The following is a 27,561-nucleotide window of genomic DNA, read 5'->3' on the forward strand; positions in this document are numbered from 1 at the left end:
TTATTTGAATTGTTGCATAAAACATGTCATTTCCATCTGTTGATATCTGGGATAGAGAGTATAAAAAGAAACACCAGAAAAGTCCATTTTAATATCATATTCAAGCTTGGATGAGTATCATCTGTAGATTTATCACTTGAATTTGACGCTCCTCTTAACTCCAGCACGAATACCAGACCATTCTCCACTGTATCTCGTCTCCTCGCGCCGCACCTCACGAACCTGACACAAATAATCTGTAATCAGTGTCCGTTCTGGATAGTGCTTTACAAATGAAAGTGGATTAAACAAATGAATCCTATGACACTTACCTGACCCTTGCGACGAATCTGGGCACGTCTGAACTTCTCTCTGTGTTTGACTCTGGGATTCCGGTCAATCTTCTTCCTCTTGGGTGTGAGCCCTTTGTTCTTGGACATCTTTTCACAAAACATATGATGTGAATATGATAACACTGTCCGTAATATTGTTTCAAATTGTATAGATGTTTTGGGAAATGGCTGACTTTCAGGTCATTTGGCAATGGCAATTTATTAGCACAATTAAATACAACCCACATTGTCCAATGTGCTTTACAATAACTAAAAACACAAAAACTAACAATACAACACAGTACAAAAAAAACCCTATATATATATATATATATATATATGTATGTAAAATACCATAAAATAAGTGCTTCAACATTTTAAAATAACAATGAAAGTACAATGGAAGGGTGCTTCAACATGTACTAAATGCTTTATCGAACAAAAATGTTTTTAATTTAGATTTAAAAACAGATAAAGATGAGGCCAGTCTAATCGATATGGGCAAGTCATTCCATAGTCTGGGGGCAATTGTTTGGGTACGAGTTGAAGGCATATTAACCACAACACCTCACCTGATAGGTGATCCTTCTTTTAGCATCTCCCTTTATCTGTTCCTCTTCCACCAATCTGGTAATGCAGTTAGTGACAGTAAGATTTCTGAAACATTATGACAAACCACAAGGGCTGAATGTTGTAAATAGACTCACCCGTCCTCGTTCTGCGCATCAATCTTTTTCCTCTTGAGTTTCTGCCTCTCCGCTATGGCATTGTAGAAGCGCAGATTCGCTTCCTCGTCTGAATCTGACATCTCTTCTCCTTCCGACTTAGCCTCTTCTGATACCTAAAATAAAGAAAGACAGGTCAAACTCAGCAAAAATGGTGCCAATGCTAATACGGACACATTAATAAGGAAAAGCAATTACTTTGGTATGTTTGCTGCCGGCTGATCTCCTTGCAGTTCTGTCTTGCTGTTCTCCAAAGAGAAGCTGCCGCAGTTGAGGAGCCAGTCTAGCATCTACTGCTCCTAGTTCATTTATCAGCTGTGAAAGTGATAAAGAGGTGAAGTCTTGAAAGCTTCTTTAAATGAATGACTGTGGTTAATTTGAGTGTACTTACATTTCTGTAGGTCAGCAATCTCTCAATCACAGGATGGTTATGTGCTGGAATTCGCTTAGCTTTTAGAACCAAATAAAAACTAATATTTGTGCAATAGCTGGAAAGAAGGGAATATGCATAGTGAAAAATAGAATGGAACTATAGTTAAAAAGTTTGGGGTCGAATGTTTTTTTTTTAAAAAAAATTTAAGTCTCTTATGTGCCCCAAAGCTGTATTTATTTTACAAAAATACAGTACAACAGTCATATTTAGAAATGCACCAGTTGACCGGCTATCAACCGTTTTAGTTTTTTTGGCCGATCTCTGTTCCGGACTTGCACACAAACTGCATTGCAAAAATTTCCCAAAATGTTGAAATATTGGGGAAAAAAAACTAAATATTGGATAGGGGGTGGGAGTTTATGTTTATATGAATGTATCTCTGAAGGGAACTGACTGTTCAGAAAAGTTTCAATTACTTTTTCTTTCCCCTCTGTTTAATGCCAAATAAAGTAGTTTAGAAGTGCAATGCTGCTTTGTTTACAGTCAGTGAGACAGGGATAGCTCAGGTTGGAGTAATGGCCGTTCTGAAAGGTAAGGGCGTTCCAGAGGATTCGCAATGCTACAACATAAACTAACCCCTAACCCTTCCCCACACAAACAATTGTAAAGACGTTTTGGCACACCCACTACCTTTCAGATGCCCAAATTTACTATTTAAAATAACTGTTTTCATTTAAATAAATGTTTAAAATGTGATTTATTCCTGTGATGGTAGTTGTGCTACTTAATATTTTGTGGAAACTGAAATATCATTTTTGGGATTCTTTGATTAATTGAAAGTTCAATAGAACAGCATTTTAATGCATCCTTGCTGAAAAAAAGTATGACTTTCAAAAAAATCTTACTGACCACAAACTTTTGAATGGTAGTGTTTGTGATACTGCAATCAATCACAGAATTAGAGAATATAACATGATATAGGTGAGGCTTACTTAAGATAAAGTTGTTGTTTTGTAATGAGGTATGTTGCACCCTAGAGGATGGAAAGGATACAAAGCAAAAATAAAAATGTCAATTTTAAATGGAATTACATTAAAATAGAATAATTGTCTATTTACAGCAATAATTATGTAGATTTAACTCACCTTTCCAGGGGGAATCCGTCCATCTTTGACCATCTCCACAAGGGGCTGAACTTCATCCCTCAATTCTGTAAGCTGAATATGCAAAAAATACTCAAATTTAGCAATACAACAACACTGAGTGCAACAGCCCCTAATAGCAATGCAATGCTAAAAAGACCACATAAATGTCATTGCTGCAAGCCTTTACCTTTGCTTTGAAGTCCTGAATAAGCTCCAACAACTCTGGTGATTCTTTCTTCAGCAGTTTGAGCTTTTCCTTCTGTGACATGGTCTTCAAATCTTTCACAATCCTTTCCTCTTTTTCCACCTCCTTCTCCACTTCAGTGTTTGCTGCAAACTCCTAATAGACCACAGAAAAGCACAAAGAGTAATATGATGCAAACACCTGGGCCCGTATTCTTAAAGATTCTAAGGGCGCTTTCACACTAGCATTTTTGGTGCGCACCCGGGTTCGAATGACGTCAGAGTTTGATTTGTTTGGATGACGTGAACGCTGTCTACCGAACTTGGGTGCTCACCCGCGAACCGTACTCGAGTCCGCTTATAAAGGGTGGTCTGGTTCATGTGAACTGGTTAATGTGGTCGACAGGACAGTCGTCAGTTACGAAAAGCGGGATTGACGCACTGCAAGCAGAGAGATGATTTATGCTTGCCTGTTGCCTCTGCAAAAATAGTCTTCAGCGGACAGCCCGCTGTCTTTGGAACGATTTTAGTACTTTTGTGGCAGACAGACGCAAGTGTGTTTCTGTATCTTTTCTTTGAAAACAAAACCTAAGGTAAAAAAAAAAAAAAAGAACAAATGTGAAACGACCAATTCTATCCATTTTGATGCCTTTTCATTTATAGCGGCGCCGGTTACCAAGCAACACGATTACGCGCCAGCTGCAGCTTGATGACGCAAGCGTACCGCGGTTCTGATACAAATAATATAATGTGAACACAGTCCATCGGGGGCAGGGGGAGCAATCGAACTCCGGTTCGGAACAGGCAATCGAACCAAGTGTGAAAGCGCCCTAAGAATCCTCTCAGAAAACTCCTAATTTAGCTTAAAAACTTCTACGTAGGAGTCTTAGCTTAAGAGTGATTCGGGACCGATCTGAGAGCAACTCTGAGCAAGGAAAAGTCAGAAACTTTCATCTTAGTGAGGAGGCGGGGCTGACCCCGTTGCTATGTATTACACAATCTTTTGAAGACTGTGATTGGTTGTTTGTCCAAGGGAAAAATAGCGATTTTAAGTATAGGGTCTACTCTCTCACACACACACATTATGTATATAAATCCATTTTTTTTTTTACCATGCTGTTAATTTCCTATAAGGTATTTGATTGCCTTAGAATGATAAAAATTGTTCCACTCTTTCCAATTACACTGATTGCTGTCTATTTAAGTGGTGGTTTGAATGTTGGTTTTAATGTAGCAAACATGGAATAAAAAACAAGGACAAGAAAGCCCAACTAGACAGAGGAACAGTGTTTACTGTTAGCCCAGTTAGTGAATGAACACAAGGTCATCCTTAAAGGAAAATGTGGGCCGGGTGTCAAAGCACAGGGCAAGAAGCAGACGTGGGAGCTTATAGCGGTTAATAATAAATTATTAACGGTTCATTCCTCTGCTTGTGCACCAGGGAAACCTGCAATATTCATAAATGCAGTTGTTTGAGCCTGCAAGGTGGGAATGTCCAGTGGAAACTAAATGAACTGCGACACAGTAAGAGGTTCTGAAAGTGCTGTAACTGTTTGTGTGATCACTCTGCTTACAGCGGGTTGTGACAGACCCAAAATCATCACTGCTGCATTGTTGCAATTTCCCAGTTGCCAAATATCTTAATGTAGTGATTCATTTCTGGCGTTATGGCATTCCTGCGCTGTGTCTGAGATGTTAGCGTGTCTCTAATAAGATCTAGGGCTGTAATCTCCCAGTCGATTATTGGTTCTGGCTCGACCAAAATTCTGATTGGTCGATTTATTGCCGCGTTCATTTCATCCTGTTTTCACTTCTTTTGGATTAGCCCAACCCACCGGAGAAGAGAGACAGATTGAAGAAAGTAGGCTACTAGAAGGTTTGCAGAATATTATTTATTTAATTGTGAGAGCGTTTAATTCATAGTCAGTCCTCCTCTACATGTCAACAAAGACATTGGCAGTGTGGCAGCATTTTTTTTAAATAGAAAAAGGAAAACAGGATTGGAATAGTTTGTAATAGTTTTGAGCCTATAATTTATTTATAATTTATATGATTTATATATAATTTATTTTTCAGTTATGCACTTTATTCCGTTTCTGCTCTTGATCTTGAATTGAAATTGATCTGGTTTGTTTAATAAATATTATTTTTTTATTAAAGTGGACATGCCTTTTGTGTTTAAGAGTAAAATATTTAAGTAAATAGTCTATTCGTGTCTCAGCCGCGAAGCTGAGCTCCTATGTTCAGCCTCACTCTGTGCGAGCTGCCCAGCGGCTGAAATGATAGTGTCTGTCAGTTAAAAACAATTGTCTAAATTATGTTGCATATTCCTCAAGTTCTTGTGATGATATCACTAGTTGACAACATAGTACTATTTTTAGAAATCATAGGCTATGATATTGCGCAGGTGCACGTGATGCCACGCTGTCAGAGCCGACAGACTCGCGTGTCAGACTCATTTCAGTGCAAAATAATTAGGTCAAAAACAATTTAATATACTGCAAATAGCCTACTAGTTTTTTATGTTTATTTATAATTAATTTAGGCGGACAACAAGGCTACCAAGTACTGCGAACAGTGCGCAGCTAATTCATTTAAAGTTTATTTTCCTAACATCATTTTTAGTCGAAAATTTCAGGACTTTGGACAAATATTTCCTTCCTCTTTGTCTTTCTGTCATTTTCTCCTCTGCAAAAGAAACTCTTAAGCCTCTTAAAAGTCATCGTCCGTACTCCTAACAATTTTGACCTTAAGACCTCTTTTTAGGGTTAAGATGCTTTCTGAATTACTTTTAAATAAAAAATCCTAGTAAAGAAAAGAGTAAACGCCCGTATTTCTAAGAATTTTGTCCCTAGGAGCTACTTTTTGCATTAAAGCTGCCGCCGGCAAGATTTTTTTGATCATATTCACTGAAACCGAAGCTATGCTCCGACAGAACAACATAAATAAGACGAAAAACCGCGCTTCTACCTCCACCTGGAGCCTGTTATTTGTTTTGCAAAAATCCACCGCTCCTGGTTCTTCTGGTCCAGTCAGCACAGGGGGGTGTGAGATATGACTGTCAATCACAGTTCGTGCACACGCCACAGATCCCCCCTCCCCCCTCGCGCATGTTACAATATCACATGCACACGCCTGAAGTTCGCAGGTGTGTTGGATTGTGCGAAGCGTGATGGTGGAGGGAAAATCTACTAACAAGCTTCCAATTCCTCGGTTATCAACCAGAGCTAGGAGGTCCAAAACAACCAAGGAAAAGAACACATGGTAAGTACTCCATGTTGTTGATCGATGCTGAAGAGACGGGCGCCCGTTCACAGAAAATCTGGTGCACACGCACTGACGAGCACAAACTCGATGGGAGGGTGCTCGGTGGTAGTGGGGGAGGAGCATGAGAGTTGTAAACATTCAAAACTTTGGCTAAGTCCACTCAATCTGCCAGATCTGCCGACTGCAGCTTTAAGATTTTTTTATGAATACGGGCCCTGAACTCTCCTGATGCATTTAGAAAAAAAGCATTTTAGTACCTCAAGCAGGTTTAGATCGTAATCTTCTTCGCTTAGGTTGGCTGCCAATCTTCTTTGAATGTTTTTGGCCTCCTCTTCCTCTTCTTTGTCTTCTGCATCAACCTCTTCAAGAGATTTTCCCTCTACAAAATATACAAATCAAACATGCTATTATATGGATATAGTATGCATTGCAAAAGAACATAAAGCTACAATGTGTCATATATACAGCATGTAGGTCAGATGAAAAATACTTACTTTTGGTGACATAATCAGAATTATAAAAAATCTTCTTTTTCTCTCCCCAAGCCATGTCATTTGGAAGATCTGTAAAAAATGGAAGTGTTAGAGACAATGCCACAAACATCAATGTGCAGGGCAATAAAATACTGTTATATGCTTAATATATTTTAAATGCTCTTGAATATGTTTCTTAAAGGGGTGGTTGATTGCGATTTCACTTTTTTCATTTTAAATAGTGTGTAATGTTGCTGTTGGTGCATGAACAGTATCTGCAAAGTTGCTGCGCTGAAAGTTCAATGTAAGCAGATATATTGTCTTTTAAAAATCAGGAAGTTTAATGCCTACAAAAACGACTCGAATGGGACTACAACGAGATACTTCCCGGGTTTTATACGTAGCTAACCCATACATTTACACATCAACCCTCCCTCCGGAATATGCAAAAAAAAGGGGCGTGGCCATATTTCTGCGGCGTTGTGGAAGTGGAAGAATTATAGTGGAGAGCTGTAGCCATGCCGTCGAAAGTGTGTTATTCTCACCCAGCTGTCATGTCTTCGGTGTTCGGGCTTCCTATGGACGCTGTAGTTCGTCAACAATGGCTACAATTTCTGTTTTATTATGTTCCTGAAAATTACAATCGTAGCTCTCTGTGCTGCGCATTTTACGGAAGACAGCTTCCAGAATCTCCACGAATTCAATGCCGGATTAAACAAGAAACTGTTTCTAAAACATGAAGCAGTTCCAACTTTAAAACCAGAGGCAGCCGTTGTTGGGCCACAACCTGTAAGTAAGACTTAATAATTTTAAATGTTTGCATACATAATTTCAGACGTAATGTTTTAGTTTTATCAGGGACGTAAACAAATGCCAGCGCTCGCGTTATAGACACTTAATTATGCTATTTCGTGTGTCTATGACAAACGCGTACAAACATTTTGAACCTGCAATTTGTAATTATGTACTAATTATGTAAATGTATTTTCCATGTATACTTTATGATGTAATTTTTCGATTTGATCAAGAACGTAAACCAATGCCAAAGCTGTTTGTTTATAGTAGCCAGTTAGTTCGATGCTATTTTGTGTGTAAGACAAACGTGTATAAAGTTTAAAAAAATATATATGTAATCGCAACAGCAAACTTCAGCTGCGGTATTACTCAGTCATTTATTCAGTTATTAAATGTTTAATCAGGAGAAACCCGTATCTCAAAAGCTAACAAGTGTCAGCAGTGGCATTTTCAAGTAACAGCGTATCGAAATTATTATATAATAATAGTAGAATAGAATAATAATAATTTAAAAAAATTTACCATTCAGAAACGTTTTGTAAGAGCCGTGTTTGTGGAGGTTCTGCTTGACTCTCTTCATTGCCGCTTTCTGGGTCTGATTCTGGCTCAAACTGTACGGCAGTATTGTAGCCATTATTTACATTTGACCGGAGCACATGCAACTTTCGCCCGTAAAGGTGATGGGCGTGAAGTTTCCGGACAACGTGCACTGCGCAGTTTAGCCAATTACAACGCACCGGCCCAACTAACCAATCTGAGCCCATGCCTGTTTCTGAGGGAGTGGTTTCATAGAATCAGGAAGTCAACCGGTCGTTCAAATGACAGAGGAGAAGGCGGCTTACAATAAAGGTCAAATTTATGAAAAATAAGGCTTAAAAAAAAAAAAAAAAAACGAAGACATGTTATATTGCACCCCATAAATACAATCATGCAAAGAAAAAAAGCAGTAAACCACCCCTTTAAATACACACAAACAGTTATAATTGGAATATTTTTTAAAAGTATATTACCATCATCTTTCTTTCCTTCCAGATCACTTTCCATGTCTGTATCCTCTTTATTATCCTCTTCTTCATCATCCTCTGATTCAGAAATTGTCAAGGGCATGACCTCCTCCTAGAAAAAAAGAAAAAACAATGGTTTCAAAACAAACAAAGATTTTCAAAAAAAAAAAATCATCATCGATAAAAAGCCTTTAAAATCATGCTCCCAGTTATCAATTGTTTCATAATTGTTTCATTCACTTACAGCTTTATTTCCATCCTCTTGGTCACTGTCTTCCTGCACCCCTCGAGCCAAGAGCTTCTACAGACCAAAGTCAAAGATAAAACATGTACTAGGATAATTACATGCCTGTTCATGCATAAAGAACATGAAAAAAAAAACTCACAGCGATTTTTTCATTGTGGAATTCATCAATTTTATCCTCCACATATGTTGACGAATTCTGAAAAGAAAATACAAAGATGTTTGCAACCAGAATGCCACAATTATATGTGAACAAAGTTGTTTATATGTACGTTATGTATATGTATATATGTATCACACACACACACACACACACATATATATATATATATATATATATATATATATATATATATATATTATATATATATATATATATATAGGTATAATTACCTTATCTGGATTGTCTTCATCTTTATAAGCTTCAGGATCATCGCTGTCAAATTCTTGTTGCCTCTTTGTTCTAGGCTTTTTTACTGCTCTTTAAAATAAATAAATAAATAAATGCATTTAGCAAAATGATAACGATTTAATAAATTAATTATAAAGATCTTAATAATATTTAATAACTGTTTGCACCGACATTTGTAGTGCAGGAGTCAAAAATCAGCTTTGTCTCGTGTCTATTTATACAATTTGTTATTAGTAACGATGCGGAATACTAACTGGTTTAGTCGTAGAGGACGACACATTGTAGTGTAACGTTACTACTAACCTTCTTGCTCGGACCATGCTGTCATCGGCTGATAAAAATTACTGCTTTATCTAGTTATCTAAATATTCGAGCAGTTTACAAATAGTGTATAGCTCATAAACTAAGACAACTAAAGTTAGGTGAAAACAGCTAAACAGCTATCCGCATGGACTTCCCACATGCGTTTAGAACAGGAAGTAAACTAAGTGAGTACTTCCTCTACCGTGTGAGTCTGTGTCAAAATAAAAGTCTCCTAAATTAATCCGTTGTTTAAAAAAAAGTCTCTATATTTTCAGTTTCAAAGTACTTTTTGGGGCATGGTTCTTTTACGTAAAATATTCTCAAGAATCAATAATCACACACACATGTTGGGTTATATGGAGACTTTTCATAGACATAATGATTATTATTATGCAGTGCAAACTGTGTATTATATCCCATAGAATACACATAAATATAGAAAACTTTCTGCATTTTTATATTTTCAAAAAACACGATTTAGGATGATTTATAAGCTGTTTTACTCATGGGGACCATAAAATGTCCCCACAAAAGATTTTACACAAACTTTTCTGGTATTATATGTAGGGTCTAACAGGCCACACACACGCCACACACACACACACACACACACACACACGCCACACACACACACACACACACACACAGAGAGAGAGAGAGAGAGAGAGAGAGAGAGAGAGAGAGAGAGAGAGAGAGAGAGAGAGAGAGAGAGAGAGAGAGAGAGAGAGAGAGAGAGAGAGAGAGAGAGAGAGAGAGAGAGAGAGAGAGAGAGAGAGAGAGAGAGAGAGAGAGAGAGAGAGAGAGAGAGAGAGAGAGAGAGAGAGAGAGAGAGAGAGAGAGAGAGAGAGAGAGAGAGAGAGAGAGAGAGAGAGAGAGAGAGAGAGAGAGAGAGAGAGGTGGCATGGTGTGAACGCAGAAGAAGTCACACTAGCAAATACGATCATAACTTCCATCCGACCATCGAGTTCTGCAGGTGGTGCTCACTGCAGAGTCAAATAACGTCCTGCTCCACATTCGATCCCCCCTCGCTGGACGTCTAGACTCCACCCATTTTCTCTCGAGTTCTGGGCGCAAATATAATTTGGGCCTAATGGGTGGAGCTAGACTATCCAACCACACCCTAACCCTACCCCAGAAGAGTCATGGCTCTGCCTAACCCTACCCACAACTCTAGCCCTGCACCCCATTGGCGCTCCAGAGAGGAGGAGCTGGACTAATCCAACCCTTGTGGATCTCCAGAGAGGAGGAGCTGCTTGCTCAAGTGACCCACCTACTACAACAGCGTGCGTCTGTCTCTGCAGCGCGTTCACTGATTGGCTTACATCAGCGCAAGCGCCGTCGATCTTTCTCCAGTCTCGATACTGAACAGATTGAGCACGACGACAAGACGCAGACGAACAAGAGGTGGAAGAAGACAACTGAAGCGCCTCGTCTTTATTATTTTATAAAGATCAGTTAAGACAAATAATTTCGGTAAGAATATGCAAAGTACATAAATTCACACAATGCATTTCATGTAGCCATACACAACACTCGACATTTGCAACATGCAGTGGTTTTATACGCTTAATGGAAGGCAGGGTGATTGTGAGCTCCAAGCAATGAGCTGTTTTAAATGGACAATGCGCCGCGAGCCAGACATCTCTTCCTTTCCGTGCAGTGAATGTTGTTTTCAAATTTCTAAAACGTGCTATGCTGATTTAAAGAATTGGGAAAATAGCCGCTAGCTTTGTTTCAGTTGTAGACGACACCAATCCATTTGCGCTGGTAAATACAGACGGCGCCATTTTGTCATCTCGCTGGGTTTTGAGGTTTGAATGGCTGATGACGCCATACGATGGATGTTATTGTTAAACTCTATTTACTTAGATCATTTTATTTTAGGAGATCAAAGAGTGCTGTGTTTTCAAAGCTTTTCTTGGACGACTTTTCTCGGATGTTTCTATTGTTGTGATTCGCTCTTTTATTTCAGTGGTTGTTCTAGCTAAAGCAAGCTGTAAACGTGCAAAATAAGCAACGTTTCCTGGATGAAGCTCATTTTATATTCGATGTTGTATCAAGTTTGTTGACACTTCGTCATATTTCAGCATAAGAATAAACTGTACTTTAAGAGGTCGTTTATGGTGACATTGGAGTGTTTGATTGTGACATTGGAGTGTTGATGCAATGGAAATCTCCAAGTTGAGGTTTTTATACAACGTTTTTTTAAAGTCCAATTAACAGACCTCATCCTTGATGTCATACTTCTAATTATTTGGTTGTTAGTAGTTACTACCTGTTTTTGTTTTTTTTGGCCTAACGTTACATGCATTCAGGTTTATGTCCACATGGTTATTAGCCTCTGATTATGTGACGTAGTTTCCACTTTTGGTGTAAGTCTCTTAACATTGTAACCTTATCAAGCAGAAGGTTGGAGGTTGTTGCTCATTTAGTGTCTGAAGACACTCTTGAGTTGTATATGATATGGTATATCTAGATTTTGTGGTTTCTGGTGGTAGGTGATCAAATACTTCTCTTCCTATTTAAACACTTCTCCAAATAATATTTTTAAATTCTGTTATAATTTTCTCACCCTAACCCATAAGACCCATAAAAAAATGAAATGTTCAATTAAAGCGATCATGTCACTCACAACACTTGAATTTAAACCACTGTATAGCCTAACAACTTATGGATTACTTTTAAAAACTATTTTTGTACTTTTGGATGCATTAAAGTTTTAGTTGCATGGACTTTCAAAGTATTGACAAAGATGATGAAAGAATAGGCCTATTTTATAAATATCTGATATCTCCATTCGTGTACTGAAGATAAAATTAGGCTAATAAGTCGTATAGCCTATATTTGGAACAACATGAAGGTTGAGTAAATTATGACAGAATTGAATTTTTTAAAGTGTCATGGACTAGGCTAAGTAGAGTGTAAATTTCATGTTCTTGTGTAGTGTAACTTAATAGTTAAGAGAGGTTTCTACAGTGGTTGTACTTTTTAGTGTCTAATTGGCCTTTTTTCTGGATATTCTTGTATGTTAACAGGTTACCAATTTACAGATTAGAAATACGCTACACGAGTTAGGATTAAACAGGCTAGATGCTTTTAGAGAGGTCTCTAATTACGTTTCTTATTCATTGCTCACAATGGATCAACATTATCATTTATCTTCTCTATGCAAGGTCACAATCTGTTTTTCTAGCTTAATATACTACAAAATGTTTTAAAATGTTCCTGTATTTTGATGCGTTGCTGTTAAGTGTGTATGTTTGCTGGGGTTCATGAAATACATGACATTCATGTTTTCTAAGACCAATTTTAATGTGTATGGCTTTTGCGAAGCCGGCAAACTTCTGATGTGCACAAGTGGTGATTCAATTTATTGTTTTGCTGTAGCAGAATGTTACTAAATGGGCTGGAAATTGCTGGATGGTTTTCTTGGAGACAATCATGGGTATGCTTGTTCTAATGCTGTTTACATATATTTCCCTCCATTTATTCTTTTTATTACAGTCGAGAATTGATTTTAAATGATTGCCGTCAGGATTGGCTTGGGTATCCTGTGCATCTTGTAACGAAGCAGCACTTTAAATCCAGGTAAGCATTTGAGGGATCTTAGTCAACAAACTTAGAAATATGTGGTCAACTTATTTTTTTTTAATTGTTTAATAAAAGAGTGAGAAAAATACATGAATGTTGATATTTGTTAGAATTTTGTTGTTGTCTTGAGTAATATATCATTGCAGTATGGATTCTTTGTGAATGGATGACTCTACAATGCAACTCTAATTTTTACAGTGCTATTAATGTTTTGGGGGACATTTTTCTGGCTACAGTAAAATGTTAAAAAGTAAATCAGGTCAGGCCAGTGGTTAAAATTTGTACTTGCCCTGCTAAATTTTTAAACTTACTACAAAATAGTAATAAATAAATAAAATAGGCATTGTTTGATCAACATTAAAACAAACACAGCCGCAGGTTTATTAGGCAGCTGACACTTTAAGAGCTGAATGAATCCAATATACTGTTACAAGTGTTGTATTTCTCAACTCTCTTAATCTTCTCTTAAGATATAACAAACAGTTTTTATTAGGATACCGCCGACATTTTTTAAAGTTATTTTGTGTGATATGTCCGTTTTAAAAAAAGAGCTCTATTCAGCATTCACACGCTGTCGGAGAAGCGTCTTTTGTGGGTGTGCGCTTCAGATGTATGCGCACACAAAACTTCTCACACTATTGAATTGAGTTCTCTTTTGCGTCGTCTTGCACTTGAATATTTAAATTGGCAAGGCTTAAAAACACGTGTAAATGATAAACTCGTAATGCAGCACTGGCCCAATCGTGTAAGTGACCGTTGCGTCGACTGTCCATCGGGCAGTCCTTATTGTTGGGCTCTGCTTCCCACAGTTGTTAACCTGGAAGTTACCTGGAAGGATACTTTTTCAATTGTAATATCCAACTCTGAATAAGTTAAAGGGATAGTTCACCCAAAAATCATGTCATTTACTCACCCTCAAGTTGTTCCAAACCTGTATGAATTTGTGTCTTCTGCTGAACACAAAAGAAGATATTTTGAAAAATATGGGTAACCAAACATGCCCATGGTCCCATTGACTTCCATAGTATTTTTTCCCCCATACTATGGAAGTCAATGGAGCCCTGGGCCTGTTCGGTTACCCATATTCTTATATCCTCTTTTGGTCAAAATGTGTGGGAACCCTGTGGTCAGCCATCTTCAAGCCAAGGACTGTGTAAAATAAGCTAAAACAGTGGTTTTCAATGCTGGTCCTGTGTTTTTTCTTTTTTTTAAATCCTAGGGTCCCACAGCACTGCATTTTTTCCCTTTATTTAAAACACCCGATTCAGATCATTAGCTCATTAGAGAAAGCTCAATGAACTGATTGTCAGATATATAAAAATTTACAGTGCTGTGGGTCCTCAGGACCAGGATTAAAAACCACTAGGCTACACTTGCTATACAAATAACAGTATTAGTGTTGTCAAACTTCTGTCATATTTGAAGATTGTGACTTCAATTCTCAGTTAAACTCAGGCAATGGGTGTATTTAACAGTGTTTTATTTAGTTATCTGGGTAATATAATCTTTCAAGATTAATTGTTTTAAATGATTTGACCTCATTCTAAATTGTTGTATTCTGTATAAAGTGAAATGCAGTATGCTAGCTAGTGTGCTTTAGCTATGACTCCAAAGCCATTAAAAGGTGTGATGAGCTAAGAATCTGTGTTAGGCTTTGATGTGTTAAAATTCATGCGCTATTTATTCTGCTGTTGTCATAATGTTTCTCACATAATCTTTGGTCTTGCTGTTAATTGTCTTGTGGTTTGTATACTGGTTCTCTGTTATCTTTTTGCCTTTTACCATAGCCTGACAGTCGTTGCCTTCTTTCATCTACAGGTGTGTTTTGTTGCACCTCAGCATGGCTGTGGTCATCCGTTTGCAGGGTCTCCCCATTGTGGCTGGGACTATGGACATACGTCATTTCTTCTCTGGATTGACCATCCCGGATGGTGGTGTGCATATTGTAGGGGGTGAACACGGTGAGGCTTTTATCGTGTTCGCCACAGATGAAGATGCAAGGCTTGGAATGATGCGCACAGGGGGCTCGATCAAAGGTTCCAAGGTGTCTCTGTTACTGAGTAGCAAAACAGAAATGCAAAACATGATTGAGCTGAGCCGTAGGCGCTTTGAAACCGGCAGTGCAGAGGTTGCCACAGGAAATGGCAGTAGGCCGGGTCCACCAGTTAGTACTGGTGGAAGTGGAAGGGGCAACTTGGCAACCACAGCACAAGGTTTTAGTAACACAACTTCGACTACAGCCACCACAGCAGTGTCAACACACGAGCCTGTAAGCAACAAGACTGTCCCTACCTTTTCAACCACTACCATGGGAAATATGCCCCCAAACTTCAATAATTTTAGCAGTCCAAGTCTTAGTTTGGGATCAACAATGACAACGGCAATGTCGTCCTTGAACTCTGTACCTCCCCCAATACCTCCCTTGCCCTCCATGCCAACTCTACCACCAATGCCCCCCATGCCAGGACCCCCACCAGTATCCTCATTACCACCAGTACCTACTGTTAATCAGCTAACGTCAGTGCCTCCGGTCCCTCCCATTTCACACATGACGCATATGTCTGCGCTTCCTCCATTCAATCCTGGTGTCCCTCCCCCAGTCGGCCCTTTATCTGGTGGTATAGCTGGCTCTTGTCCAATGTCTCTCGGAAATCACAATCCAATGTTCATGAATCCCCTTAACCCTCTAAACCCCCATAACCCCCTTAACCTCCAATCTCACATGAAATCAGCACAGACAAACCCAGATGAGTTTTATGTTCATCTACACGGCCTTCCTTTTTCAGTCACTGAATGTGAAGTCAGAGATTTCTTCCAGGGACTTGGGATTGAGTCTGTTCGTTTGCTCAAAGACCACCTGGGTAGAAACAACGGCCGGGCATTGGTTAAGTTCTTCTCGCCCCAAGAGTCTTTTGAAGCTCTGAAAAGAAATGCTGGAATGATTGGCCAAAGATATGTTGAAATTTCTCCAGCTACAGAGCGACAGTGGAGAGAGAGTGCGGGACAGTCTAAACCAGGTGGTGACTCTGAACACAATCGCCATCGTCGCAGAAGTGCCAATTCACCACCACCCTCTGGTCGCGATCGAGCCAGATCCCGATCTCCCCACAAACTAGAATTCTGTGTGTATTTGAAAGGACTCCCGTATGAAGCCGAAAACAAGCAGATCTTTGAGTTTTTCAAAAATCTTGACATTGTTGAAGATAGCATTTACATTGCGTACGGTCCCAATGGCAGGGCAACCGGTGAGGGATTTGTGGAGTTTAGGAATGAAAATGATTACAAAGTTGCTCTCGGATGCCATATGCAGTACATGGGTAGTCGGTTTATTCAGGTGCATCCGATCACAAAGAAAAACATGTATGAAAAGATAGACACCATTCGCAAACGAATGCAGGGTTCCCAGGGCGATCAGAAGAATAGCTCAGGAGGAGGAAAGAGTGCCAAGAATTGTGCTCACATAACCAATATTCCTTATAACGTGACGAAAAAAGATGTCCGTCTTTTTCTTGATGGCATTCAGTTGTTTGAAGAAAGTCTTAAGGTGCTAGTTGACGCAAACGGTAATGGTCTTGGCCAGGCTATTGTGCAGTTTAAGTCTGATGAGGATGCACTGAAAGCAGAGAGACTCCATAGGCAAAAATTGAATGGCAGGGATGCTTTTGTTCATTTGGTAACATTCGATCAGATGAAGGAAGTTGAGAGAAATCCTCCTCCACAAGCAAAGAGAGGCCAGAAATCCCTAGGAAATAACCATGCCCATTCTCATGCACACGCGCAGCCCCAGGTCCAAGTTCCCCAAGTACCTCATGCTTTTCCAGGAATGACAGGCGACGAGTTTAGTTTTCTGAGAAATGCTGTAGGGACCCTTGGCAACGGCCCTCCTTTCGTCAACCCGTTCGTTGCCCCAGGTAATGGACTGGCAGGTCCACCGCCTTTGCCGCCACTTGGTGCTGCTTTGGGTGATGTCTCGCTAGGCCTTCCCCCACCAATGGTTGGAGGACCCCTGCCCGGTCCTGTTCTAGAGCACCCTGGTTTCAGACCCAGTGCACCTTCTGGTTTTGGTGGACCAGAGCCATTAAGGGGCATCCCATCATTTGATAATGGATCTTCTCGTAAACCCATCGGCCAAAATCATGGAGGGAGCCAAGGTCAGAGGCCAGCTTCTGAGAGTCTTAGAGGACCTTCCAGTGGTCCAGGTAATTCACGGCCAACCATTGTCAAAATTCAAAACATGCCCTTTACTGTGACTGTTGATGAGATAATTGATTTTTTCTATGGCTATCAAGTGTTGCCTGGTTCTGTATGCTTGCAATTCAATGAGAAAGGTATGCCCACTGGGGAAGCGATGGTTGCTTTTGACTCCCAAGATGAAGCAATGGCTGCTGTTATGGACCTGAATGATAGGCCTATTGGGGCAAGAAAAGTGAAGATCACTTTGGGATGAAAACAATGACTTTGTCATTGCAAAGTATGTTTTCTTTTGACACGGTTTTCTGACAAATTAACTAAACTGGTTGTTTTTATGTACAGAAGAAGAAACTGACAAGTATTAGTTTTTTTTCCTGGACACATTATGTATCCAAGATTGTAGTTAAATGAAGCATGACAATTGAGGAAAGACAATATTTATTTTTAATTCCTCTAAACCGCGTTGTTTAAGACTTCAGGCCAATAATGTTTTAGTTCACATCTGCAGATCAGAAAAAGGGGCGACTTCATAGTGGTATGTTCATTAGAGCCTAATAGCTGTGGAGGAGGTTAGTTCCTCATTGTTTGGTATCTCTGCTCAAGTTTTACACATCTGTATATTATCCATGCTGCATCTACGCATTTGAGGTAAAAAAAACAACTGCTGCTGTGCATTGTGCGCTATATACATGTCACTTCAGTTACAATGTTTGCTCAATGTTTGCTCTCAATAAAATGCAAATGCTATGTCTTATCAATATCTGTTGCTGTCACATTGGATTGCTACAAAAGCCTGATGTCAAACCAATACTTCACTGTACACTATAAGCGGATGTGAAGCACATGTGGCATTGTAATATAATGTATATGAAAGCATTTTACTCTCTTTGCTTAGCTCTCTTCACAATGTGTTGTTGTGGTGTTTGATGATAGATTCCTCTTTTTTTTTGGATGTTTGGCTTTTTTTAAAGTTTTGCAGAAATGGATCAGTTGTTATACGTAGTTTATTTTGACGTTCCAGCGCTTTTTCTCTTGTAAATACTTTCCAGCTGAACTATTTTGTCAATAAAATGCCATTCCTGAAATGATGACACTTAAAGGTATTGTATTCTCTCCTGTCCTTCTGTTTATTTCAGTTCAAATATGAACAATAAAATGTTTTGCTGTGACTTCCTTGTTTCCCATATTGAACTGCATATTTATATTTTCGATTCCCAGATGTCTTCTAAAGATGTGACTCTAGCTCCAATCTTTTGCTTGTTGCTTAAGACTCTTTATAATATTGAGGCATTGACCTTTTCCCACAGTGCTTTATTATAAACTTTTTTCTTTCTTTTTTTTACATCAAAATAAGGCTCTCTTTTTAAATTTTATATTTTCTGCTGCCACAGATATGCATTTCAGGTAAAAGCTTTATACTGTTTTGTTTTTTTAGAGTAAAAAAAAAGTCTAATAGTTATTTTAGTTTGGATTCTGTTGAACTGCACAGCATAAATTTAGTGTGTCCTTATGCCTGCAGCATTACACAAAACATATCCTAATTGTGTACGGATCAAAAACTCATGAAATTCTGCCCCAGTTGTGCCACTGGTGGTTTTTTAAGAATGCAGTGTCTCTATATGAAACATTAAAGAGGAACACATTTTTGTATTTGGCTGTTTTTGAACTTTGTTCTGATATAAAGTGGATGAACAATTCTCATGCAAACTGCACTGATGAGAGGTACATGAAATGTTTAATCGGTTTGGCTGTGGATTATGATGGCAAATGATATGCTGCATAAAAGGTTATTCAAGTTGCACATGCTTGTCATTTCTCTCTAGCAGCTGGGTTTTCAAAGAATTCTGCACATTCTCGATGCATTTCTTTAAAGCAGGTCAAGTGGTATTGCTCTCAAGCGCTGCTCTTTGATGCTTTGAATCTGCTTGCACTGGGCCTGCTCAGAAGCACAAGTTCACGGTTATTTATGCAAGTTTTTTATTTGGGTTCAGCTTTTGTACTTTTGGTGTTGTGAAATGCTTTGGAATTAAATTCATGATGAATTGAGTGCATTTCTGTCTGTTTCGCATTCTTGAGTGGTTCTCAAGCATTGTGGACTGCATATTTTACTTTTTGACGCTGAGCCTTGATTCCTGATTAACATTAATGTTCAGGTAAGTTGTAATCATAGACATTAGTGCTGCTATAAACTATCTGAGCATTGGATTTTCTGCCCGATTTTTTAGTGTTTGATCGTTTTTTAGTTTAAGGAAGAATGCATTGTGGGGGGTGGTGGTGGTGGGGGGGGGGGGGGGGGGGGAAATTGGGACTTTTTATTTTTTGCTTTAATTGAGACTTCATTTTGAGAAATACATGTTATTTATTGCCAGAGTAATTCTGGAAAATTCTGAACTGATATTGCAGCAGAAATATATTGTTTATATATTTGCATTATTATTATTTCTATGGCCCGGTTTCACAGACAAGGTTAGATTAAGCTAGGATTAGGCATTAGTTCAATTAGGATGTTTTAAGTAGCATTTATAAATGTACCTTAGAAGAAGAAAAAACATTACTGGTGTAAATCTTGAGACATAACAAATGGCACTGATATATTTTAAGATGGCAGAGCAAGTTACTTTCAGTTAAAACAGCTCAAATCTGCATTTCAGTCTGCAAAAATGTTTGAGCCTTTTCTGTGCAACCAGGGGTATACGTTGTGTACACAATAACAGTTAAAACATTGCTTTATGGTGGTGATTTGAATTGGTGAGATTGATGTTGAAAAGTAAAGCTTTCTTATAGATATTAAGACTTCTATACATTTAAGGTTATATATTGATTGCACTGCAATATCAAAGAGGAAAAAAGGCCACTAATTTGTCACTCTTAAAGACAGGTTAGGCAGCAAATACGGTACAACGAAGTAATAGGAATTTGTTCTGTAGTGTGTGTTTGTTTGCTTTTTGTAAATTATTTGGCCCAGTTGTGGAATCTGTGTTACCATGGTGACATAGCGGTCAAGGCAACCACGTTTTGCTTCTGCTCACTGTTTTCTTAAACCAGTCGAGACTAGTTTCTGTGCTGTGGCACTACTGATAAAACTGACACGCTGGCAGAATACGTAACAAATGTAATGCTTTTGATTGATTGCTGCATTGTTGGGTGTACGTGAAATTATGAACTCATGCAGTCATATATGAATTATTCAGCTATTACGCTGAAACACTGATATAATATAGATTAAGTAGGTTGAATTCGTTACACGCGTGTTTTAATATAATTCTAAGTGTGATGAGTATGAGTTCACGGTGTTGGTAAAAATGAGAATGTTTGTAGTTGTATTGTTGTCTGAGTAATGAATGACTCACTCCACGTTGGTTTCATGCACAGTGCTCTCTGTGCTGCCGCTGCGGAGTGCGTGCTTGTGCTGTGATTGACAGGCCCCTGGCCAATCGCAGCGTAGTTCAGCTTGCGTTCTGACCAATAGCGTTGCACGTCTAGAGAGGAGCTAAGTGGCATCGGCCAGCCTGCTCATTTGATATTACATGAACGTGTCAGGGACAGGGTGTAGACGGTAGTACTAGTAAGCAGTTTTGTTTCGACAGAGAATCTCCGAACACGATTTCTCCAGTTTGAAAGTTGTTAAGGGTATGATTTTTTTAGTTTCACGGTAGCATTTGTCAGCTCATCTTATAGTATCGGGGGTCTTATTTGCAGTGCGCCATTAAGCATTGCAGAAATTTAGTTTCAATCGCGTTAACATATTTAAGGCGTGACTCTCGGACAGTCTCAAATACTGACATTTAGGCCCTCAGACACGACATTTGCCACTTTTTTTAAATACATATTTTAAAACGTGTAATTTTGTAAAAAGCGAGCATGTAGTATGATTCGAAGACTATATGAATTTTGTATTGCTTTTTATTACGGCCAATTTGCCCAAAATCTGTTTCATCAAATTTCACTTCCTCGCGTGTGTGCGCTTCAGTAATGGTTCATTGAAGCAGTTAAGCTCGAGGCAAGCACTTCATACATTTTTTTTGTGTGTCTTCTGTGGTTTTCAGATGGCCGTTCAGTGTGTGTCGAAAATCGAGCTCTCCGTCTCTTGCAATAATCTTCTGGATAAAGATGTTGGATCCAAATCTGATCCACTCTGTGTTCTGCTACAGAGTGTCGGCGATGACAAATGGACAGAGGTAAGTTATACACTTTAACCCTGTAACAAAAATACAGCCGCTGTAACAAAAATTGCAGTTACGTTTCCTTTTTTATAGTAGCCTACTGCTGCTGACACTTTCAATTTCAAATGTATCACTGCAACAGTTTTGATGGGGGGAAATGTCACTGCTCTCTGACACCATTACTAACACCTATGAAACAGATTTTGATTAATTATTTAAAGTAGTTAGTAAATATTATAGAAAGAAAATGTTTTACTTGATTATTATTTTTCAGGCATATAATTTTTTATTTTTTTTTTCAAACTTGTAGAGCATTAAAAACAAATGACCTTATTTTCTTGTCACATTGCTGAAAGTATGTGCTCATTGCAGGTAGAACGCACCGAGAGAGTGAAGAATTGCCAGGACCCCGAGTTCTCCACAAAACTTCACATTGACTACTATTTTGAGAAGGTGCAGAAACTAAAGTTTGGCGTCTATGATATTGACAACAAGTCCGTTGACCTCAAGGATGACGACTTTCTGGGAGGCTTTGAATGCACCCTTGGTCAGGTATGTGTTGTGAGGAGTGATACAGTGAAATGCTGTTTTGTGCTAGTTGCTGCAGAACAGTGCTAATCATTAGTCACACTGTACTTCATTAAAAATATAACATGCATAATGGCATTGTTTATGTACCAACCTTTACAACAGATTGTATCAAGTAGGAAGATTACCAGACCCCTTCAGCTCAAGGCAACAAAACCAGCTGGGAAAGGCACAATAACGGTATGTTCATATAAACACTCTTACTGATATTTCTAATATGGCAACATCTGTAAAAGAACATGGGGACTTGTCACATGGCAGTTTTACCATCTTCCTGTTGAATGTTTTACAGGCATCAGAATTCAATTCATTTTAATTTGTGGTGTCTTTGTTTGTAGAAGAATTGAAGTGCTTCATAAAATAATTTGTTTTATTTGATAGTCCACAAAAGCCCTCTGTTTGAACAAAATAACATTTGCATGTTTGAATTCATGCAAAGTTTGTCAATGATGTGTACCATCATCTAGCTGTTCGTTTTTGCAAGCATCGCTTTCCACATTTCTACAACAGTTCTGCCATTCAAAATGTTTCTTACATTTAGCAATGTTGTATTTTTGGTATGTACAGATTACAGCAGATGAAGTGAAGGACAACAGGGCTATTGTAATGGAAGTGGAGGCAAAAAACCTGGATAAAAAGGTAGACATAATCATCCTCTGTTCTTACATCTTGTTATAACCGATTAGGATTTGTACTTCATCAGTTATTGCTGCAAAAGAAGCAGGGAGAATGTCACCGCTGGTTTACCACACAATATTCAGGGTAAAAGCCAGTTATGGTATTAACTGTTTTGAGTTATATGGAAGCTGCACTGTTCACTTATCTTTTTCAGGATCTGTTTGGGAAGTCTGATCCATTCTTGGAGTTTTTCAAGCAAGAAGAAGATGGGAAATGGCAGTTAATTCACAGGACGGAGGTTTTTACCCACTTTCACTCACTCAGTGAACTAACTATTAGTCTATTTGTGCATGCAGAACAAATCATGAGTTGTTGCATTTGTTTGCTGATGGTTGTTGTTACCGATAGGTCATCAAAAATAATTTGAATCCATCTTGGAAAAAGTTTACCGTCTCCCTGCATACATTCTGTGGTGGTGACCTGAACAAACCAATCAAGGTAACTACAAAGTTTTTTTTATGCTCACTCAGATGTTTGACATTGTAAGTTATCAGAATTGCAGAAGGCCGTTTCACTATGCAAGAGAAAAACAATTTACTTCTGCTCTTATTTCTATTTTTGTAACATCACATACACTACCGTTCAAAAGTTTGGGGTATGTACGATTTTTTTTTTTTGCTCTTGAAAGAAGTCTCTTATGCTCACCAAGGCTGCATGTTGCTATTTCTGCAGCGTCATGGCTGGCACAACAACATGCAAAGGGTCACAATGAAAATCTCCTGTACTGATTATGTGCTTAATTTGATGTTTAAATAATTTAGTGCGAGTCTGAACGTTCAAACAGAGGACTGCATTTTTGCCCTTATATCTTGAATTAGGAGCATTATGTTGGTTGGCTCCATCATTCTTTATGTTCGTCTGCAATCAACTGTATGAAATGTAAGATTACCTACTTAGGTCTGGGGTGGGTGCGATAAATGCGTTCATTTTAACGTGTTATTTCCCCCCATATCTAATTAAGTTAATGTGCTAAATCGACAGCCCTATTAAAAATACATATGGTTTAATATTAATGGTCTGGTTAGGACACTGTGTAAAATTCTTAACCGATATATTTGATCAATTAAATGCAACTTTGCTTGATAAAATCTTACTGACCCCCAACTTTTGAATGGTAGTGTACAAAACTTAGGCAATAATGTATTTTTCGGAAGTAGCTATTAGATCAGAAGAAAAAACGCATAGTATCATAAAAATATAATCATGTCATCTGCCAGCACTTTCAGTTGTCCTAGTCCTTAGACTAAAGCTTTGTCTGATTGCTAGGTAACATGTTACGATAAGGATGAAGACACAAGCTCAGACATTATAGGAGAGTTCACCTGCACCACCGCTAAACTAATCGAGGCTAAAGACAATGCGGTGAGCAGGATGCATGTCCTTTAATCTTCTCTAAACCTCTTTCTTTTTCTTTCTGTCTGTCTGTCCGTGCCTTTTTGTTTTAGGTTCATTGTTTTGATTATGATAGCGATGGCTCTCATGATCTCATTGGTGTGTTTCAAACTAATGTGTCAGATCTGCAGAAAGCAGTTAATGGCTCCCCGGTGAGACTCCACTTCCACTGCGCCATGCTTTTTTGTTGTAATTGTGTTAATAGTAGAACATTTCTTTATCTTCACATCTTAATCACTTCTGTAATTTCCAAGGCTTTTATTAAAGGGCATAAGTGAAAAGTTTTCATTTTTTGTAGGTTGAGTTTGACTGCATTCATCCAGATAAGCAAAAGAAGAAAAAGAGTTATAAGAACTCTGGGGTCATCAGGATTAAGTATTGCAAGGTTCGAACAACATTCATCTGTTATGAATGAAAATAGAAATTGCAGAGTTCTTTACAATAATGATAATAAATAATCTCCACACTGTCTTTCAGCTTGAAGCACAGTATTCATTTCTGGATTATGTGATGGGAGGTTGCCAAATTAACTTCACGGTAGGATCAGTCATGGCACAATATTTGCTTCTGATGGCTGGTGTCTTTTTTGCAGTTGTTTACATGCTGATATTATCAATGGGTGTAATGCAGAACATCACATTTAGGTTGTACATTTGTGGCTTTGTTTTAAGTTCTAAAACGATGGTGCAAATTGTTTGGTTTTAGGTGGGCATTGACTTCACTGGCTCTAATGGAGACCCCCGCTCCCCTGACTCTCTTCACTTTATCAGCCCTAATGGTGTAAACCAGTATCTGTCAGCCATCTGGTCCGTTGGTCAAGTAGTCCAAGACTATGACACGTAAGAGGGCGATTTTGTCCATAGACTTTCCACCAGCTGTGTGACCAAAAGGACAACATTCAGTCTAAAACCATTCAATGTTGCTACAAACTAACATATAACATACACCCATTGAGTAGTGTATTGTAATTGTTTTAAGGAAAGTATAGAAATATGCAAGTTGTTTGAATATCTATATACCGTTCAAAAGTTTGTGGCTAGTATGATTTTTAAGTAAGTAATACTTTTATTAAGCAAAGATGCATTAAATTGATCTAAAGTGACAGTTAAGACATTTAATGTTACAAAAGTTGTATTTATTTTATTAAAAAATTTTAATCACCATTTTCACAAAATAGTAATCTATTTAACATTGATTAAAAAACAACAACATTTGAACGCAAATCAGCATGTTAGACTGATTTCTGAAGGAAATACTGGAGTAATGATTGCTGATAATTCAGCTTTGCATCACAGGAATAAATGACATTTTAAGATATATTTAAAATAGATATAAATTCTTATAAATTGTAATATTTCCCATTAGCTCTGTCTCAAATACATCCATAAGAGACTTTTTGTACCAGTACATGGGTCCTTTTGTCTACAATATATTTTTCTCTGTCTTCCTTTGTAGTGATAAACTTTTCCCAGCATTTGGATTTGGTGCTCAAATACCTCCAAACTTCCAGGTTAGACATTATAGGTGTCCTTGATACTTTTTCATTATTAGTTGTAATTATCATTTAATTTGACAAGTGCCTTTTTTTTCTTTTTCAATTTCTAAGGTATCCCATGAGTTCCCATTGAACTTCAACCCCAATAGCCCATATTGCCAAGGTAAGAGTCCCAGTGTTTGAAAAATTAGATTTGAAATTTAACAATTGCGTAAAAGAAATTCTAGCATGTTTGGCACATGTGCTGATGTTTTATACCATGCAGGAGTGCAAGGAATTGTGGAGGCCTATCGTGCGGCTTTGCCTCAAGTCCGTCTCTATGGACCTACAAACTTCTCCCCCATTATAAATCATGTGGCCCGAATTGCAGCTGGAGCCGCCCAGCAACCAAATGCAGCTGTGAGTAATGCCAACAAGTGCCCTTTTTTTGTAGTGCACTGCCTCATCCAACTCAGGATGTGGTTTAATGGGTACTAATGCATTTTTTATCTGTGGTCTACCATGGCATTTTCAGTCCATTAGAACTATGTATGTCTAACATCTTTCTCTCTCAATTAGCAATACTTTGTGCTGTTGATCATCACTGATGGGGAGATCACTGATCTCGATCAGACCAGACAGTCCATCGTGAACTGCTCCAAACTTCCCATGTCCATCATCATCGTGGGTGTGGGTGAAGCAGACTTTAAGGCCATGGAGTTTCTTGATGGGGACAGTGGAGTTCTCAAATCGTTGACCGGAGAGTCGGCGCTCAGAGATATTGTGCAGTTCGTGCCCTTCAAGCAGTTTGCCAATGTATGATCCTCGTTAAATTTTTAATAGAAATTGCATGCTGGATAGAAGTTCTTAAATTCTTATCCAGTGTTTTCTGTTGTTACATCACTGTCAATACTTAATGGCATTTCATTTTTTACATCTCAATTTCTTCTTAGGCTCCTAAAGAAGCATTGGCTCAGAGCGTCCTAGCTGAGGTGCCAAATCAACTGGTGTCGTACTTCAAAATGAGCAATCTGCTTCCTGTCAACCCCCCTCCACCGACCAAGTAGACAGGTTTGCAATGGAGACTGAAACATAGCCATCTATAGGAAATAGATACGAGTAAGTATATGGAACACCACTAGAGGGAGCCACAGCTCTGTTGAAGGAAGCAATGTCAGGTGTTGAACTCTTACGAAAACCACTTGTATTCCATTTGTATTGCCTTTATATATATATATTATGCAAACAATTTTCATTTTCAGTCTTTCATCGATTTCTTTTATCTTCCTAGATTCCTCATATTATTCTTTTCCAACTGGTATGGAGTTTTTTTTTATTATAAATATTCCTTTTTACAGATCTATTTTTCTCTATTGTTGCATATATTTTTTTAAATATTGTTTATGGATACAGATGCCTTGATTTTCCATAAGCCAAGATTTGAAATCACTTTTAGGCCTTTCGCTGCTTTTTGATGCCTATGTATGCAATATGAATCAGGAATGCTGATTTATGAAGTTCGCTACACTTTCTGAGCTATAGTAGTATATCAAAGCAAAGTTAATCACTGAACTCATTCAGCCACTATGCTGCAAAACATAATCATGCTGTCATAATAGAGATGATTAGTATTTAGAACCTTGCCAAAGAAATCTATGCATGTATTTTAGTAGCACACTATATGAATTTAAGTAGAACTGAATTTAAAAATGCTGGTTTAATGGTATAAAGGCATTACGTAGACTTTGGGACCATAGAAGACCACAGTGTCTTTTTAAAAAGTTGTAGTTAGTGCCAAGTAATATTTTAAAGATTCTTTTTGAATGAATGGTAATTTGATTTATCTAACACAAATGATTGCACCTTAATTGCACAGTAAAGTTAATCTGCACATATCCATTAGAGTTGTCGAATTTAGTCATATGAATGCTTGCTCTTGCCACAAAGCCTTATGGGACTCTTGTTTAAAGATTTGGTTTTTTAATCTAATGATTTCAAGGGAATGGGGTTATAATCATATTATCATTGTTTTTCTCAATGCCATTATTTTTCCTAATCATGAAATGTTTACACGGCAGCATGTTCCGTTCATCAGAAGCCATTTTATACTGTCAAGAAATGCTGAATAAAATTGCCTTATTAACACACATAACACATGTTTGTTTCGTTTTTTAAAATCCTTGAATGTGTAGCTTGTCATGTCTGCAACAAAAAAGGCATAGTATTATTTCAATCACTTTAGTCTTAAA

At 38.2% G+C, this 27,561-nt stretch overlaps 2 protein-coding genes across 10 annotated transcripts; one reads left to right on the forward strand and one right to left on the reverse strand.

Annotated features, from left to right (window-relative positions):
- Nucleotides 1-27: 27 nt before the first annotated feature.
- Nucleotides 28-9,448, reverse strand: utp3 (UTP3 small subunit processome component). The gene is made up of 16 exons (XM_079597448.1): nt 9,236-9,448; nt 8,914-9,001; nt 8,663-8,719; nt 8,521-8,577; nt 8,283-8,388; nt 6,499-6,567; nt 6,262-6,383; nt 2,742-2,894; nt 2,555-2,626; nt 2,402-2,442; nt 1,428-1,524; nt 1,235-1,351; nt 1,019-1,152; nt 884-938; nt 312-419; nt 28-222 (listed from the first exon to the last, which is right to left on the reverse strand). The coding sequence occupies exons 1-16, from the start codon at nt 9,250-9,252 to the stop codon at nt 133-135; spliced, it is 1,383 nt and encodes a 460-aa protein (XP_079453574.1). The 5' UTR covers nt 9,253-9,448; the 3' UTR covers nt 28-132.
- Nucleotides 9,449-10,520: 1,072 nt separating this feature from the next.
- On the forward strand, nt 10,521-27,463 carry cpne1 (copine I). Of its 9 annotated transcripts, none has more exons than XM_079598299.1 (18): nt 10,573-10,708; nt 12,740-12,823; nt 14,645-14,787; nt 21,064-21,195; nt 21,553-21,732; nt 21,874-21,948; nt 22,336-22,407; nt 22,601-22,684; nt 22,795-22,884; nt 23,713-23,808; nt 24,137-24,223; nt 24,316-24,375; nt 24,544-24,677; nt 25,294-25,348; nt 25,445-25,496; nt 25,599-25,732; nt 25,892-26,128; nt 26,266-27,463. In XM_079598299.1, exons 4-18 carry the CDS (start codon nt 21,064-21,066, stop codon nt 26,377-26,379), a joined length of 1,602 nt encoding a protein of 533 aa, XP_079454425.1. In that variant the 5' UTR covers nt 10,573-10,708; nt 12,740-12,823; nt 14,645-14,787; the 3' UTR covers nt 26,380-27,463. The 9 variants fall into 9 exon arrangements, with proteins under 9 accessions (XP_079454424.1, XP_079454427.1, XP_079454420.1 ...); XM_079598295.1 differs by lacking the exon at nt 23,713-23,808 and adding an exon at nt 23,892-23,990; XM_079598301.1 differs by lacking the exon at nt 14,645-14,787 and having other exon boundaries at nt 10,540-10,708.
- The last annotated feature ends 98 nt before the right edge of the window (nt 27,464-27,561 follow it).

The sequence above is a fragment of the Phoxinus phoxinus genome (assembly GCF_949152265.1).
Source record: "Phoxinus phoxinus genome assembly, chromosome: 22".
NCBI classification, from domain to species: domain Eukaryota; kingdom Metazoa; phylum Chordata; class Actinopteri; order Cypriniformes; family Leuciscidae; genus Phoxinus; species Phoxinus phoxinus.